Below are 19,586 nucleotides of genomic sequence, written 5' to 3'. Positions count from 1 at the left end.
GAAAGATAACCTGCTACTCTCGAGAAAATTTAATAGACTTTGAAAGTCCAGATTATTCACTTAATATCACAAACTATTTATCAAAGTGAGTATAAATAAATGACGAATTCAGAATAATAATTCAGCATGGACTAGATGGGCCAAGGGGCCCATTCCTGTGCTGTGGTGCTTTATCACTCGGCATTGATAGGCTATTTATCACACAGAGTAAAAAATATCACAGAGTGGGTGGAGCTAAAAATGGTGTCAGAGATCTTTGCAGACCCGAGTGACTTCTTCCAGATCGTCTGCAAAACAGCATATTCTTCTCTTCTCTTATCTATTTTCTCTTTTCAAGGTGGCTGGGGTTCTGTTGGTATCTGGAATCTACAGCTGTAGCTCAAACTATGGTTCTTCGTGGGTGGTGGGTTCTCACTTTTGGAACTCGCCGAGCACCCTGGTATTTCAATATCACCAGGTGCGGCCTGGAAGACGTGCGCCTTTGGGGTGGGGCCCTGTGGACGACTCGATTCCTCACCAACGTAGCTGACTGAAGTGCCACGGGAAACTGAAACATCGAGACAGCAGGCAGTGTACACTGCTGTCGAAAGAAGGGCCCCTGCACTTGAACAACCTCCCTCATTCTTTCTCTCGATGGAGAGCGAGAGTCTGTTGGTCCCTCGAGTCGGGGAACTCAGACAAGCGACGCAGCAGATTGTAACATTGAAACAGCGAGCCGTTAGTCTCACCATCGCTGTTGCGGGACCGATATCTCTCTATCCCCCCTCACTAGTGAGAGAGAGGGGGCCTGTTTCAGAAGTCCAAGTGTTGTGATGGACAGTAGTTTTTGATGGACTCCAGATCATGGTCTCCAGGGCTTTGCTATTGCTGGCATAATGGGTGCTGGGAGGTGGGAGGTTGATGCTTTTGCAAGTGAGGGGGAGGGAGAGGGGGTAGGGCTGATGAATTTTCTGCTGCCTCTGCGTGGGTGGGTGGAGGGACGCTTTGGATGGAGGTGGGGGGGACCTTTGGGGTTCTAATGTTTTCTGTCGTTTATTCTTTGGGGTTTTTCCCCATTTCTTGGATGTCTGTGAAGAGTAAGAATTACAGGTTGTAGACTGTATACACTCTGTTATTAAATTCAACCATATGACTGGTTCAATAATTTTAAAAAGTCGAATCAGTCAGTTATTCTATCCTTGACATGAGCAATTGTAGGTAATTTTAGCTGGGGCAATAAACCACAGCTTGCTGGCCATAACCCAAGGTCAGGTGGAGAGGAAGAACGTCACGCAGTTATCCTTGGCATGATCACCAAAGAGAAATAGCACATAGTGTCGTGCTCAAACCATCTGCTAATGGTCGTTGATAAAGCTAATTTTGTAAAACCAGCAATTGAGAAAGTTATGCATGTTTCAGTCAGTGAGATTGAACATCAGTTCTCAAGCAAAACCTCAAGCAGAAGTGCAAAATCATCAGGATATTTAACTTTTTCGGAGAGAATTATTTTGGTCTAATCTAATGCAATATTTGGGCACCTTCAAGATGTAATATTATAAAGTTTTAAAAATTACTCCACTTTTCAATTTAAAGTAACCATACTTCATTACAGAAACTAATTTCTTCATTCAGTAGCCGCTCCCCATTAGCACACATGGTACACGACCGCCAGCTTGCTTACCAGCATCCCCCATGGAGCTGAATATGTTTTCTGTCACTGTTAGAATGGTGTCTGTTGCCTGATCGTATCGTCCCGATGGGTGTCCTCCAGAGGCATACAGCTTAATGTGCTGCAGCAGGTCATTGAGGGCCTGTGTCACCGCTGTGGCTGCCACACCGACCTGCTTCAGCAGCTGCTCGTCATTCGTCGCTGCCTGCGAGGCTTCCACACATCCTTCTACTGATTTTGCCACGAGTTTTCCAGCCTCGATCAGCTGTTCCTGACAGACAGGAGAGCTGATGGTAGGAGCCACCACCTATTGTAAAGCAAGGTGGAAAATTAAATTATTACAGGCCTTATCAAGTCATGAATGTGAATCAATATGAAACAGAGGTACTTTTGAACTGGAGTAACATGGGTTGTATTATGTGTAGGTCTCTATTTTGCTGCAATTTCACCCAGAGTTGTAGGCATCTCCCTTTGTTAAGTGCTTGCAACTTTCAAGGTGCCTGTAAACACACACAACTTCCAATTCTGCTGACTGAGCACCTTTACAAATTTCCCTACAGTGCTTCATCATAAGACTCCTCTTGGAATCCAGCAACTTGTCATTAAAAAGACGATTGAATGTCTATTAGAACACAATATTTTTTAATATGCATGTTTGCTTTAATGTTTTCATTTTTTAAACTTGGGTATCATTAGGTGATTTTAATTTTTCTTAAAGTAATGTAATAATCATTACATATTTCTGAATGTCAGGACATTGCAATGTTTTCAAAAAATTGTAGCAAAGAGCAAAACAGAGGTACACTGTGCTATCTGCTACAATGATCTATAGACTGTGCTTGCTTTAGCCTAGCCAATTCCATTGGTTGAAACCTATGTGCTACACGAGTACTCGGCAACGGGTTTCAGTCTGGTCTCAGCCAACGTGGTCAACCATGATTCAGGCCAGATTAGGCCCTGGGCCTGTACCTACTGGAGTTTAGAAGAAGGGGTGGGGGGGGGGTATCCAATTGAAATGTATTGAATGTTGAAAGGCTGAGATAGAGTGGACGTGGAACGGATATTTCCTACACTGGGGGAGTCCAGGACTGGAGGAAACTGCCTCAGAACAGAAGGACGTTTATATAGAAAAGAGATGAGGAGGAATTTCTTTAGCCAGAGGGTGTTAATCTGTGGAATTGTGTGTCATAGATCACTGTGGTGGCCAAGCCATTTGGTATACTTATAGCAGAGGTTCTTGATTAGTAAAGTGTCAGAGGTTCCAGGTAAAGGTAGGATAATGGGGTTGATAAACAGAGTCATAGAACACCACAACATAGAAGCAGACCACATGGCCCATTTAGTCCATGCTAAACCATTAATATACTGAGTCCCATTGGCCGATGCCCAGACCGTAGTCCTCCATACCCCTTCCCATCTATGTACCTTTCCAAATTTCTGTTAAAAGTTGAAACCAAGCCCACATCCACCACTTGTGCTGGCAGCTCATTCCACACTCTCACCACCCTCTGAGTGAAGTTGTTTCCCCTCATGTCCCCCTTAAACATTTCACCTTTCACCCTTAACCCATGACTTCTAGTTGAAATCTCACCCAACCTCAGTGGAAAAAAGCCTGCTTACATTTATCCTCTCTATACCCCTCATGGTGGAGGTACGTCTCTACTAAAGGAGGTGAAAGGCGCTCCTTCCCTCCACTAGCCTGCAAGTCACCTTTGGGCAAGGTGTATCACCTGCTTAGTCCCCCAATCAGGGTCACGTGAAGCCATGGGAGTGGGTGGTGGATGGTCATGTGAGCAGCTGGTGCATATCACAAGTCCTGGTTATGTGACCACTGACATCAGGCAGACAATCTCTGAAGGGTACTGATAATGGCTGGGGTCACCCATCTTGTATATTCTTGGTTGGTGCAACTGTAACGAAACCCAATTTCCCTCGAGATCAATAAAGTATGTCTATCTATCTATCTTGTAAAGACACTGCCCAGAAGACAATGACAAACCACTTCTGTAATAAAGTTTGCCAAGAATAATCACGGTCATTAGACCATGTTAGCCCACATCTTGCGATGCAGCACACAATAATACTAATACCCCTCATAATTTTGTATACCTCTATCAAGTCTCCCCTCAACCTTCTATGCTCTAGGGAACAAAGTTCTAACCTATTCAATCTTTCCCTATAACCCAGGTCCTCAAGTTCCCACAACGTCCTTGTAAATCTTCTCTGCACTCTTTCAATCTTATTTCGATCTTTCCTGTAGGTAGGTGACCAAAACTCTACACAATACTCCAAGTTAGGCCCCACCAACATCTTACACAACTTCAACATAACATCACAAATCCAGTATACAATATATTGATTGATGAAAGCCAAAGTGCCAGAAGCTTTCTTTATGATCCTCCCTACCTATGACACCACTTTCTGGGAATTATGGATCTGTACTCTCAGATGTCTCTTTTCTACCTCACTCCTCAGTGCCCTACTGCTCATGGTGCAAGCCCTGCCCTGGTTGGTCCTCCCAAGGTGGAACACCTCACCTTGTCTGCATTAAGTTCCATCTGCCATTTTCCAGCCTATTTTTCCTATCTGGTCCAGATCCTGGGGCAAGCTTTGATGGTTTTCCACACTACACCTCTAATCTTGGTGTCATCGGCAAAGTTGCTGATCCAACTTTCCATATTATCACCCTCCCACTTAAGAATGCTGTGGACTCGATCTGAGATGTCCCTGGCCCTGGAACCTGGGAGACAACATACCATCCAGGAATCTCATTCTCATCCACGAAACCTCTTTTCTGTTCCCCTAACCAACGAATCCCCTCTCACTGCACACTGCAGCTTGCCCCATCTCCCCAGTTTCCTCTTGAACAACAGAGCCAGACTCAGTGCCAGAGACCTGACTTCTATGGTTTTCTTCTGCTGGGTCATCCCCTGCCGAGTATCGAAAGTGGTGTCTCTGTTGTTGAGGGTAACGGCCACAGGTTGCCTATCTCCTTTCTTCCTCCTGACAGTCAATTACCTGTGTTCTGCACCTTGGTTATAATTACCTCCCTGGTATTTCCTGTCTATCAATCCCTCAGCCTGTCGAATGATCCGGAGTTCAACCAGTTCCATCTCCAACTTCTGAACACTGTCTGTTAGAAGCTCCCATAAATCAGTCATGATGGAAAGGCAGAGCAGACTCGAGGGGCTGAATGGCCTAATTCTGTTCCTATGGATTCAAATGCAGACTGCTGTTCCTACTCGGCAAAATCTGGGCCCTGATTCTATTTTCTTGATAATTTTAGCCAGGTCCACAAGAAGTATTCATTACGTTTTTCTGCTATAACGGTCATCTACCATCTACAATAAACCAAGGCAAAAATTTCAGTTCCTCCAATAAAACAATAGTGCAAACATTTAAATATTAATTCAAACACTTACCTTGGTGCAAGCTACAAGCTGAGAGGTGGAAAGTGCACACTGTGTTGCGGCTGCAATGACACGGTTCTGTAACACTGAATCCTCTGATTTCTGAGCCACATTCTTAGCCTTCAGGACCAACGCTGCCGCTGCATTAGCTACAGCTTTGGCCAGCTGCATGAGCATGTCCTAAATATAGTTAGGTGTTAAAAAAAAAGTGTTATAAAGCTTGCCGTTTCTGAGGTAATTCCATTTAGTAGAAAATCTACTTTAGGATATTAAGCTGGCTCTCTTAATTTACAATTTAAAAGTAATTTTTCATATTTAATAGTGCAAATATATTTATATCTGCAGTCATCTAAAAATCTAAAATTATATCTAGATAATTAGTAGTATAGCAAAAGCTAAGTGGATCAGATATTGAAAAGCACTGTCTAGTTCTCATGGCATTAATTAATCAAGGCTCTTCTGCTCCAATTTATCACTAGTGAATAGAAGATCAAGATTACTGGACAATAATTTTGCTAAGAGCACAGAATATTTGAAATATTGAATAATCTAGTTCTAGCCAGGGAATTGAAAATCAAAAACTAATTCTAATTCCATGATGACCAGAACTGCTTTTCTAGAAAATAGTTCAGTGGAATTCAAAATAAATTAAATTATATATTTACTTGCTACAAATTAACACCAACAATTACTTTGCACTTATTCCAACATGCACTTTTTGTGAGGTATTGTTGCTGGCAAGTAAACTGGTCTGCTTCATTTAGTATAGATGAGATAGACTGATTGGGTATTTGGCTGTCAGGGCAGATTTAGCAAATGAACAGTTTGGTTATTCCCTCCTTCTCCAGCCTGACTGAAATATCCAACACTGTAGTCTGGCACCTTGAAGCTAATTTTTATGGATGTACATTGAGGAAAGTCACATTGTCCGATTAGCAAATACTTGCCCAATTCATTAATATGTGTAATGTCCTCTGGGTGCACGAGTGAAATTCAGGTGACATGCCAAGAACGGTACTAGTCTGGAACTTGCTGGTTGATTTACACCAGTTGCTATTCAAATAAACAGCAGTGCCTCTCCCTTTTCCTCCTATGTGCCCAATTTATAACAGCACAGCATAAAAATTGGCCCTTTCAGCCTGACTAGGCCATTCTGAGAGTGATACCCAAATATGCTAATTCTCATCTGCCTGTATTAGGCCGATAGTCCTCAACTCCCTTCCTATCCGATTACCTGTTCATTTTTTTTTTAATATTGTAAATGTATCTGCCTTTATATTCTCTTCTGGCACATTGTCCCAGACATACACCAACCTGTGTGTGAAAGCTTACTTCCCCAAATCTTCTTCAAATTTCTCCCCTCCCTCTTTAAATCCTCTGGGGAGAAGATTTGATTCTCCATCCTAACTATGCCTCTCAATTATACAAACTGTTACAAGTCACCCTTCTGCCTCCTATGTTCAAGAAGGAATAAATCCAGCCCATCCAACTGTCCTTGTAACTCAGGCCCTCAAATCCTGGCAACATCTTCCCAAGACTTCTCTTCACTCTTCCCAGTTTGATGTAGTCTTTCTTGTAAAAGGTGACCAAAGCTATACACAACACACCAAGTGCAATCTCACCAGTGCCTGATGTAAATGTAACATAAAATGCCAGCTCCTGTATTCTGTGACCTGACTGATGAAGGCCAACGTGCCAAGTGTCTTCTTCACCATCTGTATGTTCAGCAAACTATCTACCTGGAACCTTGTTTACTACAGCTCCACTAACGTACCTGTCATAGCAAACTACTCACCAGAACACCCGCATTCTCATCCAAGCCATTCATCTATATTATCAACACCAAGGTCTCAGCACTGATTCCATTTGCTACAGACCTCCAGACAGAAAAGAAAACCCTTCCACCACTACCTCAGCCTCCCATCACCAAGTCAATTTTGGATCCAGTTTGCCAACAATCAGATCAATTGTGCCTTAATTCTCTGGGCCAGCCTACCATGTAAGGGCTTCTCAAAAGCCTTACTGAAGCCCATGCACTGTAAATCACACTCACTGCTCTGCTTTCATCAACTTTCCTAGTTATCTAGAATCTGAGATCTATGTTAATTCACTAGTATATAATATATTTAAGACAAGGTTGGATGGATTTTTGCACAGTAGTGGAATTAAGGGTTATAGGGAAAAGGCAGGTAGGTGGAGATTAGTTCATGTCCTAATCAACCACGATCTTCTTGAACAGTGGCGCAGGTTCAACGGGTCAGATGGCCTAGTCCTGCTCCCATTTCTTATGTTCTTACGTTAACTCCTCCACTTGTTAACCTAAACATTTTACTGGTTAAACGGATGTTGTTCTATCAGTCACTGACATCTCATTTCTTTGCCACTGCCAGCAAATTACACTCAAAAAAATTTTCCAGTTCAACTCAACAATTATTCTTGAGATTCCCCACTTCAGCAGATTTCAGATCATTGTGAATAAAGGATCGTGATATAACACAAACGTCAAAATTGAATGAATTTGTGCTTGCTTCGGAGAATGCATTGGATTCTCTCTAAATATCAGATAACCATTATCAATCTACCTATTTTGCCAAAGTCACACAAATCAGTTTTAATAACCACAGGATGGAATAATTACAAAGTAATTTCATTAAAAATTTAATCATGAGAGCAAAAGGCAATCTAATTTTCAAATTAATCAAATTAATACATTCTGAGATTTAATATCATTTACAATTTTGATTTAAAGAAAAACTGCATTAAATTGGTAATTCATATGAAATGGCTGAGTAAACTACATTTACCCTTTTGAGTAGAATGGGTGATAAACTCCTGGTTGTGTATTTTTGTGAACCTATGGGAAACTGTATAGAGGATTTACAAAATTCCAACAGAGTTTTATTGTATTAAAATTTTGAAGTGCAAATGCTGGATAAGTACTGTTAAGAACAGAGCTCAGCACATACCTGGAACCGTGGATCTGCGTCACTTTCCCCAATTTGCTGGAGAAGTTCACCGCTTGTTTGCCCGACAGTACCAGCAGCAGTCAACAGGACCTGTCGAGGCTTAAATACAAAATATCTACATCACATCTCATCTGATAAAAACAAAACCCCAATAATATCAAACCTATTCAGACTTAACCAAAAGATCTGAACATAGTGCAGATAATAAAACCTACTTTTTGCCATATCACTTGTACACATCTTTAGCAATTTAGAAAGATGGATTACTTAAATAAGCTCCTTTTTAAATAATTTATGAGGTAAATTTGATCAGAAGACTAAATAATTAATCAACTTTTGTTTTGCAGCATTTCTACAGAAAGCAACAATAGACTGATTGGAAGTTTGGATAAGCAATTGTAAATTTTTCCAAAAAGTGTCTGTAATGTTTGACTCACTGCCACAGTCAGAAGAAAGCCAATACTTTTGGTTGTCCTTGTGGATGTCATTCATACTAATGTTTTTCCAAACTTTAGAGGTTAAATATAACCCTGAAAATCCTGTTTTATTTTTACGGCTTTCAAGATGACCAGTAATATTAGTTCTCGACATTCTTAGTAAAGGGGAAATGACACAATTATGCATGTCAGTGCTTGGAATGAATTATTAACTGTTTACCTCAGCAGTAGCTGGCTGAGCAGTCTTCAATAACTCTGAGACAGCACAAGCCAGGTTCTTAGCAGCTTTCAGTAGGTCCTGCCCATTTGCACCCTCATCCTCCATTAGAGCTGCCAATAGTTTGACACCTTTTGACATCTCCGTTAAGTTTGAAGAGATGGTAGTTACTGCACATCCAACTGCGGTGTAGTCTGTGTCAAGGGGATCACCTGTAACATTAAATCAATTTTAAAGATAATATCATAACTGAGTTTGAAGTAGCATTAGTTCAGCACACACAGGTAAAGGACTAATTCATCCATTAAAAAAAAAATCGGATGTCAGTCACAGTACATTTTACTAAATTAAAAAAAAACACATTTCTTATTTTGAAGACCAGAAGCCCCACTATGAAATCCAGAGTAAGAAGCCAGAACTGAAGCAATCAACAAACCAGGGGGAGGACAAAACAATCTAGTCTAATGAAATGGACACACAAGAACAACAGATACTGGAATCTGGAGTGAACAAGAAACTGTTGGAGGAATTCAGCGGGTCAGATAGCATCTACGGAGTGAAATGGACAGTTGATGTTTTGCGTTGAGACATGGGTCCAAACGATGGGTCTTGATCAACACATCACCGTCCATTTCCCTGCAAAGATACCCCCTCACCTGCCAAGTTCTTCTGGCAATTTTCTTTTTGATCTGGTCTTATGAAAGATTGTTTATGTTTAAAAAAACATTGACTATTTTTTGACCAACATTCTGGCATGCAGTTGATCAATACCAAATCCTGTTGGACTCTCAAAAACCTATCCATCTGAATCTTCAAAATTTCTGAAAATTATTCATTTACTAGACCCCTCGACTTAAATCTACTCATCTTAATTCTGCCTTACCAGAATTAAGCCCTGCCCTGCCTTTCCACCCTACCAAAGGCACCATCCTCATTTCTCCTTGCCCCCATGACAGAGTCACAGAAAAGACACAGGGCTTCGGCCCATCTAGTCCATGCCAAGCCACTTAAACTGCCTACTCCCACTGACCTACACCAGGACCAGAGCATTCATACTCCTACCATATATGTACCTATCCAAACTTTGCTTTAATTTTGAAATTAAGCTGGATGCACCACTTGTGCTGGCAGCTCATTCCACACTCTTGTGACTCTGAGTGACGAAGCTTCCCTTCCTGTTTCCCTTAAACTTTTCACCTTTCACCCTAAACCCATGACCTCCAGTTATAGTCCAACCCAACCTCAGTGGAAAGAAGCTTGCTTGTATTTACCCAAGTCACGCCAACCACAAACTGTTCCATCTGGGAAACGGTACCCCAGCATTAAAGCCAGGACCAACAGGATCCAGGACAGCTTCTTCCACCAGGCCATCAGACTGATTAATTCACGCTGATACAATTTATTTTTATGCTATATTGACTGTTCTGTTGTACACACTATCTATTACAAATCACTATAAATTGCACAATGCATATTACACATTTAGACAGAGACATAACGTAAAGATTTTAACTTCTCATGTATGTGAAGGATGTAAGAAGTCAATTCAATTCTTTCCCACTCGCAATTTTGAATACCTCTATCAAATCTCCTCTCAATCTTCTACATTCAAAAGAATAAAGTCCTTACCTATTCAATCTTTTCTTATAACTCAAGCCCACCAGACCCAGCCACGTCCTTGTAAATTTTCATATCCCACTAATGCATTTCTCCTCACATGCTCTGATCTCTGTGACTTCAACAATTGTTTTGTTATACCTTAAAGGATTAACTACCTCTCAATCCCACTGTGTAGCTTGAATTTGACAGGGGAAAAGCCACCGTGATCAGAAGAAACAAGTAGAATTATGGATCCAGTTTGCTGCTGAACATGTGTATGTTTAGTCTGTTCTTTGCATGTAAACATATATGGTGTTTCATGATAAATCCCCATAAGCACATCGTGGAATCTTTTGCAGATCTGAATATGAACTCATTTCAATTGAAATCAACATTTCAATATAAACCAAGAGCAAAATATAAGAACATTAGCTGAAAGTGAGATCATTTCATGTGGGGCTGGAGGCAATTAGAAGAGGTTGGGGGGGGGGGGCACAGTTCTATAAAACAGAGCAACCAGATGTAGCTTATTCTTCTGCCAAACATCTTTTGCAATCTGTGCAAGATCAAAGCAGTTTATTTAACACTTAACAAAATGTCAGGGTCGTAATTGGGCTCATAAAATTTACTTTTGGCAATCTTCTACACATTAAAGCTTTATTCTTAATATCTACAATAATGCGAATTATCCCTTCACTCCTATTCACATGGACATAAGCTCCTTCTCCACAAGTTAAAAAATTACATGTGGAGCACAAGATGAAATACACTGCACATATAATAAAACATAAATGTGTCAGCTTGTGTTTTCAAACATTTATCCTATGATAGCATTGAGACTCAAAGATTAAATTTTTATTGTATTAAAATGGTTAATCACAAGCCTTCCAGATTTCACATCATCTGGATTAAAGCTCATCTTTAATGACATACCTGCAGTGAGGTTGACTACTGATGCCGTGCCTGCAGTAATGGCATCAACTTGTGAATGGATCTCATGCTTGGATTCATCCATTTTATTTTTTCTCCATGCTTTTGAGGCCTAGAATACAAAAGCAATAAAGACATGCTAAATTAAAATCCCGCTAAATATTGGTCTCAATCTGGAAATTACACCAGGAACTGTGTGCAACATAATGCATGATGCTTTAAATGACTATTTTTTTAAGTGGAAACTCTGCAGCGCATATGTGGAACAGTGTAGAGCCTTCTGGAGCAAAATTCCCCCATCTACATATGAATTATATTGAGAGATTTTTAAAATGAATATTGCAAAATTTGCTCATATTTTATGTGGATTACAAAAAAGATAAAATGTGCTCAAGAGTTCAAAGCATTCTATTCAGAATGTAGCTGAATCAACTTTCTACTGTAGCACTTTATGTAAGTTTTAGTTTGGTCCTATTGTTATCTTGTTAAAACCTAGCCTAAAATTCACTGTGTGTCACTTAATTCAGTCAAGTTCCTGACTACAATGCTAATAACTTTACTGAAAAATTCTTCATGGGAAAATATTAGAGAACACTGCTAATTAATCAAGGGTCTCCCAAAATGTCCTTATGAATGGCAGCAGTGTTTCTCCCAGTCCCAATTTGCTTTGGAAATTCCAAGTTCCGTTACCCAGCCCTGAGAAGCCCTTATCGAAGCTTGGATCGTTTCCTTTCACATTTTCCAGTTACCAACTGAATCTGAGCTCCTGGGTGCTTCCCCTGCTTAAAATGGCACATTCTGAACCATGGTCAAAATCAGGTCCAGTTTCAAATGTACTTTCCACATATTTAAAATTACCAGGGCCAAGATCATGAACTATTAAATGGAAGAGCAGAATACCTGAGCAATAAAATGCACAAATAATAAACATTTTTGATCTGGTTAGAGATCACATAGGACATTTAGAGGGCTTAAAATATGTAAACTTAGGCTTTGAGATATTTGATTCTAAAAGAATTAATTTCACTTAATGAAGAGGGGACTAATTTTTAATTTTTCACACAATAGAAGCAAACATCTGAGTGCATTTCTATTAAAATACTGAATGTGGATTCTATTTTGTACAGATCTCATGTCCTCAGAACCAAAACTAGAGGGCCAGGGTATGCCTTTCTTCAGCCATCCAGATCCAAAAATCAATAACCAAAGCCGAGAACCAGGATAATCCTTTATATCAAATTCATATAGCTTGATCTCTTAAAAAATATTGATATGCCCATTCATCATGACTTTTCTAGTTCTTATTTTATAATGTACTTGCTCTTAATAGAATCAAAGCACAATGCAGTTCTTTAGCTAGCTGCGTAAATTATAATTGTCTTACAGCATCTTGTCCAAGGGGCGGCAAGGCATCCACATCATCCAGACTAGCTTGTGCTTGCTGCACAGCCTGCATGCTGGAATTAATCGTTCCCATGAGCGCTTGCTGTGCAGAGGTCTGAAAGAAAGAGGGGCATTGTAGTATCAAATTATGAAGCAATCCAAATTCATTACAGAATCTGCAAGTCCATTTTTAAAGCTTTTGCTTCTCAAGTGAATATGATTGTCAAAAGGTTATCGAATAAAGTATACCATTTATTAAAACTAGTAAACTACAATGAATCAACAATCCAAAATAACTTCAGTAATGCTGTTACCATCCAGGGTTATAACCTGACCTGCATATATTACCAGATAATTACAGGACAAGGCTCAGCATATCATTTCAGTAAGTGACCTACCATACCTTCTGCAAAATCTTGCCATTTCCTAATAAACAATGCTTCAGTTAAGATTCAAGATTTGCAGTTGGGTGACAAACTGTCTGAACCTTTTCAACTGACTTGCTCACAACTAGACTGCAAGCAATTTGCGCTCTGCTGTGTGAACCGACACGTTTCATATTTGCATCCATGGAAGTAAAAGGGTTTGGTGATCCACAACCTAAACATATGTTCTACGTGTCCAACAAGCCTGCAAGAACAACCCTCTTTAGGGGACCAAAGCTTATTCTAACCATGTTAGTGATGTGGATGCTAAGACACCAAGGGCTGGTGGGAGGAATGGGAAGGAAGGAAGAGGCCAGCTGGAGTTGTATTGAAGGAAGAGGGAAAAAAGGATTCTGCTTCAATACAATCTTTTGAATTCAATTCAGATTCATTTGAAAATAACTTTCCACATAATACTCTTTCCTCTCGTCCACCACTACACACAAAACTGAACTCATTATATCCTGGCTGCAAAAAAGCCAATGGATCTCAGCAGTATGGAGAAGAAGGATGCTTACGTGAGAATACTGTATTTGGACTACAGTTCAGCATTCAACACCATAATTCCATCCAGGCTCAACAGGAAGCATAGAGACCTTGGCCTTGACCCTAACTTGTGCACCTAGATCCTAGACTTTTCATGAGACTGCCGGCAGGTGGTAAGAGCGGGCCCCCTCAACTCCAACCGTCTGACTCTCAATATAGGAGCCTCTCAGGGCTGTGTCCTAAGTCCCCTCCTTTACTCCGTGTATACCCATGACTGTGTCGCCACCCACAGCTCTAATCTGCTAATTAATTTTGCCGATGACACTACATTGATTGGCCTAATCTCAAACAGTAAGGAGGTGGCCTACAGGGAAGAAGCCATCTCTCTGACACAGTGGTGTAAAGAAAACAACCTCTCCCTTAATGTCACAAAAACAAAGGAGCTGGTTGTGGATTACAGGAGGAATGGAGACAGGCTAACCCCTATTGACATCAATGGATCTGGGGTTGAGAGGGTAAACAGCTTTAATTTCCTGGACATCCACATCACCGAGGAGCTCACGTGGTCTGTACACACCAGATGTGAGGTGAAAAAGGCACATCAGCACCTCTTTCACCTCAGATGGTTGAAGGAGTTAGGTATGGGCCCCCAAATCCTAAGAACTTTCTACAGGGCACAACTGAGAGCATCCTGACTGGCTGCATCACTGCCTGGTATGGGAACTGTACCTCCCTGAATCACAGGACTCTGCAGAGAGTGGTGCGGACAACTCATCACATCTGTAGTTGTGAACTTCCCATGATTCAGGACATTTAGAAAGACGGGTGTGAAAAAAGGGCCCGAAGGATCATTGGGGACCCAAGTCACCCCAACCAGAAACTGTTCCAGCTGCTACCATCCACGAAATGGTACCACAGCATAAAAGTCCGGACCAAAAGGCTCCGGGACAGCTTCTTCCAGCAGGCCAACAGACTGATTAACTCACACTGACCTGAGTGTATTTCTATGTTATATTATTCATTCTATTTATTATAAATTACTATGATTGCACATTACGTTACATCTCCACCTAAATGTACAAAGATTTTTACTCCTCATGTGTGTGAAGGATTTAAGAAATAAAGTCAATTCAATTCAATAGCAACACAATTATATGACTGTCAATTTGCAGGACACCAAAATATTATTTTTTAAGAAAATGCTTGATTTTGTCCAAGTTTGATTCAATTTCCCCAGTGTAATGACCTGGTTAAGATTTCTACCGCAATACTGTGAGGTATTTTATTTTAGCAATTTTCTGTAAAAGCAATGTGCCTTGCTGGTAGAGTTTTGATTTCGGCTAAAAGTAAACAGGCAGGTTGTCCAACTTAGGAATGTTGTGTCAGCCAGATGGGATGGTGGGATGGAGAGGTTCTGGAGAGAGCTGGGCGGAGAGAGATTTCTGTTGGACAGTAGTCAGGTTCATGGTCTTTTGGTGGGAGGTGCAGATGGGAGCAGATCAGATGGAGACGCCTGGAGGATCCTATCTAAAGGGAAGGCCCGAATGCAAGGAGTGCTTCGTGAGATGAAGGAGACTGAGAAAGTAAGTTCTACCTGTGATGGGCGAAGAGAATTCTGTGCTGGGAGTAAAGTGGTACACTCAAGCACTACAGGCACGAGCTCCAATATTTATGTGGACTTTAAGACTGGTTTAACTGTAATGGGCCCCTTTATTTATTTTTACTTTTCTTATTAACAGTTTGATAAAGCTGAAATTTGGTAAATATATTTTCTTTATAATTTTAAGCTGATGTACTATCTGTCACTCTGGGCTACCAATATCAGTGTACAGGAAGTACTTACACTGCATTCGCAACAACCTGTGTTCCTTAATTGGAACATCCTAACTTTCCGGTTTGGTTGAACCCCAAATCCTACTGACGCTAGACGTTTATTGCTTGTGAAAGGTGTCTTTCTCACCACTGAGTCGCGTGGCTGTTAGCAGAATTAGTTAATGAGCAAGTCTGTATACGAGCCCCAGTGAGAGGGTTACATAGGAATAAAATAAAATTATTTGTATTCATGTGCAATTATGAGCAAAATATCTTACACTAAAAACATACAATCTTTAGTAAAAAAAAAACGTGTACCAGTGGAGGCATGTGTCCTCTGTGCATTTGTCCGCTGGTTACTTGCTGTTGGGCTGCTGGCATTGTTCCAACCTGGAAGTTTTCAGGACCCCCAGCACCAGGGCGCATAATTGCAGGTAATGCGACAGAACCGTGCTCTGCTCTGCCAGTTCGGTTGAATTGCTGCTGCATAATGGTAGACCTGCGCAAGGTAACAACGGCCATTAAATGTCAAAGAAATATTTTTTTAACACATATCATAAAAATAGCAATCAGAACATTCTAAATTCTGCACATTTACTAATATGCAATCGCTATTTCTAAAGAACAAGCAGCTCCAAATCTAAATCTTGTAAACAGGAACGAGGATAGGAATGGGTAAACAGCAGCAGCCCATACTCTTCATATGTGTACCAGTTATTTAGCAATCTGTCCAATTTCTTTTACAAAATGGGGTGAGGAAAAGGAAAAGTTTCACTACCTTGTGTGTTAAGGTGCTTCCCAATTTTATTAATAATCATTCAAACATTAAGACTGCTTCTTGATACCCTTGTTGTGGGGGGGGGGGGGTGGAATCTCTATAGATCAACCCTTCATTGTTTGATTAGATCTTGGGTCAATTTTCAATAGTTAAGATAACAAGCAAGTTTGCACGACCCTAGAACTGTTTGGTGGTCGGTGTGTGGAACATTCTGTTTGGGTGGTAGTGAAGGCAGATACATTAGGGGACTTTTACGAAACACTTACATCAGCACATGGATGATAGGAAAATGAAGGGCTATGTAGGAAGGAAGGATTAGGTTGATCTTAAAGTAGGTTAAAAGGTCGGTACATCATGGGCCAAAAGGCCTGTACTGCACTGTAATGTTCAATATTCTATGCACTAATTCCTCCCCTCCCCCACTGATCATTTAAACCCCATTACCATCCCTCACCATTGCAAATGAAGTTCTCACACAGAAGTGTTACTTCCTCACTTTATTTTAGGCATTAAGATATAAGTACACGAGCTGGGGTGGTAGGAGAAGGAAATCAAGTAAAGATGCAGGAAATACTTCCTCTGTGAAACAAGAGTAGAATGCACAACAGCTTTGAAAGATTACTTCAAGTTCAAATTGAACTGTCATTCAACTACACACAAACAGAGCTCCTCGGGTCAAATGTATAAAACACGTGTGCTACATTTCATAAATAAATAACCAGCAGTGACACACATCACACATAATTATGACAGCATAAAATCAGTCACAAAAAAGGAATATAGCCCGGGTATTATGGCCTGGAGAGCAATGGTGCATGGGACGATTGTCCAGGAGCCATGTTTCTGCAAGAACAAGCATGCAACACTTCCTCACCACACGCTAATGCAGCTACAGATGAACACAATCCAGCTGGTCTTCCACTGAGCAAACACAGGAGAGCAGTACTGATGGGGAGGGTCAGTCCCCAACTCCTCCTGGTAGGAGAAACTTGTTCCAATAGAAAAATAAAAAGCAATTCAAGCATTTCGATTCTTACTTACTTCTTAGGAGAAACAGAATCTTCCAACATTGTAGATTCTTCATCACCTTCCAACCCAAAATGATCTTTACTTTTTTTCTGCAAAGCAGAAAGTTGATTGATAAGTCAGTCAACATGAAAAATTTAGAATCTCTGTGTTGCTCTTTCATCAGACCATTCTGAAATGGAAATCTGGCAGCTAATTTTGTCATAATTTATTTGATACCACTGGGTGAAATTAGCTTTTAAGAGGTGCATTTCCATCAGACCAGTACAATGGCATGGATGGATGATGTGAAAGGACTGCATTATTGAATCATCCTGTCTCTGCTAAAATTAGGAAAGAGTCAATGATGCAATAATATTCAAATTCAATCCCTTTCTCAATTCCAATGTGTATGCATCCTTAAGATGGGTTAACTATTCAATGGTTTTCTATTATTTGACTTTTTCCAGCTTGGCATCGAAACAAAATTAATACTTCTGTGTCCAAGAATATTCAATTATAAAAACCAGGAGGCACATTTTAAGAGCAAAAGTGTAAGTCTGCATAGTCTATAATCTAGTAATGAAAATAGGAGTCAGTCTCATGTAAGAAACTCCAAAGGACAGAATTGACATCATACTGCACCACACCCTTCCCCACTTGGGCAAGGACACTGTAATTGTAATAGTTTCCATTCATCTTAGTGCTGTCATACATTTGTAGATGTGCAGTGAACTAAGATTGGTGAATTTCTTTCCAATCTTGTACAAATCCAATATCCTTACAGGTTTTATTTTAGAATTTACTAGACCAACAAGGATAAAAGAAACTGGATAATTTCACAGTTATGCTAAGACCTTCCCTGGCAGGTATGATGAGATAAGAACAAAAATTCCAAGGTCCAAGCAGCTTCATACCACATCTTTGCACAACCTACATCCTCTGTAGATTGTTACTTCATACCACATCCTATGTAAATGGCCAGTGAGGAAATATACAAAGCAACATGTACTTGTTGTGATTTCTCAGTGGCAAACTACATAGCTTGGTAATTCCACATCATATAATGCTGAGGGAGTTAGATATGGCTCTTGTGGCTATGGGGATCAGGGGGTATGGAGGGAAGGCTGGGGCGGGGTTCTGAGTTGGATGATCAGCCATGATCATAATAAATGGTGGTGCAGGCTCGAAGGGCCGAATGGCCTACTCCTGCACGTATTTTCTATGTTTCTATGTAATCCTACTTAAATGTGAACATATTTAAGGAAAACGGATTAAGACAAATCCACTAGAGTACCTTTTTCAAAATAATGTCAATATATCCAGCTATCAGCTGTGCAATTTGTTCTCCTTCTGTTGTCTGAACTGAATAGTAGCCATCCTGATAGTCACCAAAATCCTGCAGGGGGAAAAAACACAGATACAGTAAACGTATTTATACTCTCCTAACCCGCGGAACATTCGTATCCAGTGAATTAATTGTATTTTAAAACTGCACATTTAGATTTCCTCTCCTATTTTTATTTTGGTTTTGTCACAGAAGGTTTTCCCAAGTCACGGGCTATAAGCAACTGAGGGTATAAGGAAGCAGCATATGTCAGTGCAGTAGTGTGAAAGGCTCCCTCTTTTGGGCAAGATGTTAAATAAAGAGGATGGATATTATTTAAAATTGATTTTATTCCAAAGTAACGACCTTGCCTATACTAATCTATACAAGTTGAATCTGCTCTCAATGATTTAGTCACGCTGCTTCTGGAATTTAAATAACTGCAAGCAACACTTGAAAGAGTTTGAGACTTTTACGTTCTCATTTTCAAGGCTAAAACACAAGACTTTTGGGTTCCCAGCAAAAGCCTTAAAATCCCCATTTTTAACCGATACATTTTGGCATTTAGACGAAGCTTTTTAACAAATTTGAAATCAATATTGAAAAGCCAAATTACAAGTTTGTTCACACTATCCTGACATGACAAATGTATTTTGGTCTTCGGTTGCAAGATTACCCAAGGACACCTTAAATTTAATCAATTTGATAGTCACACCAAAAGACATCCTTGACATATGTAATGTCTGCAGAATCTAGTCAGCCAAAATTAATTCAATAGAATTCATACACTGCAGTCAGAGATTGAGCTTAGTCTGCTAGAAGTTCCATGATTTTTGAAATACGCAGATGCTATCAGCCCAGGGAACTAAATCACACTGCAGCTGCCAATAGAGAGAGAAATAAATTTTAAATAGGTCATCAAATACTTCTGATGGTAAAAGACAATTTTGAGGAAACAACTGGTAACAATTGGTTTGGTGATCAGCAGCTTATTGGTTCAATATGCAAATAGAGTGGATTCTGGTTAATTGAGCCATTTTGTTAATCAGCGCAGCTGCTTATTTGGGACAACTCTTGAATAAATATTAATTAAGCAAATAGCTAAAATACCCTTAATTTATTTGGGACACTCTGCCATTTAATTGGGACAGGAGACTGTTGCT

At 40.2% G+C, this 19,586-nt stretch overlaps 1 protein-coding gene across 2 annotated transcripts in view; it reads right to left on the bottom strand.

The window, feature by feature from the left end:
- Window positions 1-19,586, bottom strand: part of tln1 (talin 1) — a 237,027-nt gene that overhangs the window by 78,469 nt on the left and 138,972 nt on the right. For both annotated transcript variants that reach the window (XM_072252383.1, XM_072252384.1), the window contains exons 12-20: window positions 18,394-18,495; window positions 17,133-17,209; window positions 15,632-15,812; window positions 12,592-12,705; window positions 11,211-11,319; window positions 8,682-8,890; window positions 8,025-8,123; window positions 5,071-5,238; window positions 1,661-1,955 (exon numbers count right to left, since the gene is read on the bottom strand). In XM_072252383.1, coding sequence (XP_072108484.1) covers window positions 1,661-1,955; window positions 5,071-5,238; window positions 8,025-8,123; window positions 8,682-8,890; window positions 11,211-11,319; window positions 12,592-12,705; window positions 15,632-15,812; window positions 17,133-17,209; window positions 18,394-18,495 — 1,354 coding nt within the window. The remainder of the gene's footprint in view (window positions 1-1,660; window positions 1,956-5,070; window positions 5,239-8,024; window positions 8,124-8,681; window positions 8,891-11,210; window positions 11,320-12,591; window positions 12,706-15,631; window positions 15,813-17,132; window positions 17,210-18,393; window positions 18,496-19,586) is intronic.

The sequence above is a fragment of the Mobula birostris genome, chromosome 3 (assembly GCF_030028105.1).
Source record: "Mobula birostris isolate sMobBir1 chromosome 3, sMobBir1.hap1, whole genome shotgun sequence".
Lineage (NCBI taxonomy): Eukaryota > Metazoa > Chordata > Chondrichthyes > Myliobatiformes > Myliobatidae > Mobula > Mobula birostris.
This window is presented reverse-complemented; position numbering and strand designations above follow the sequence as displayed.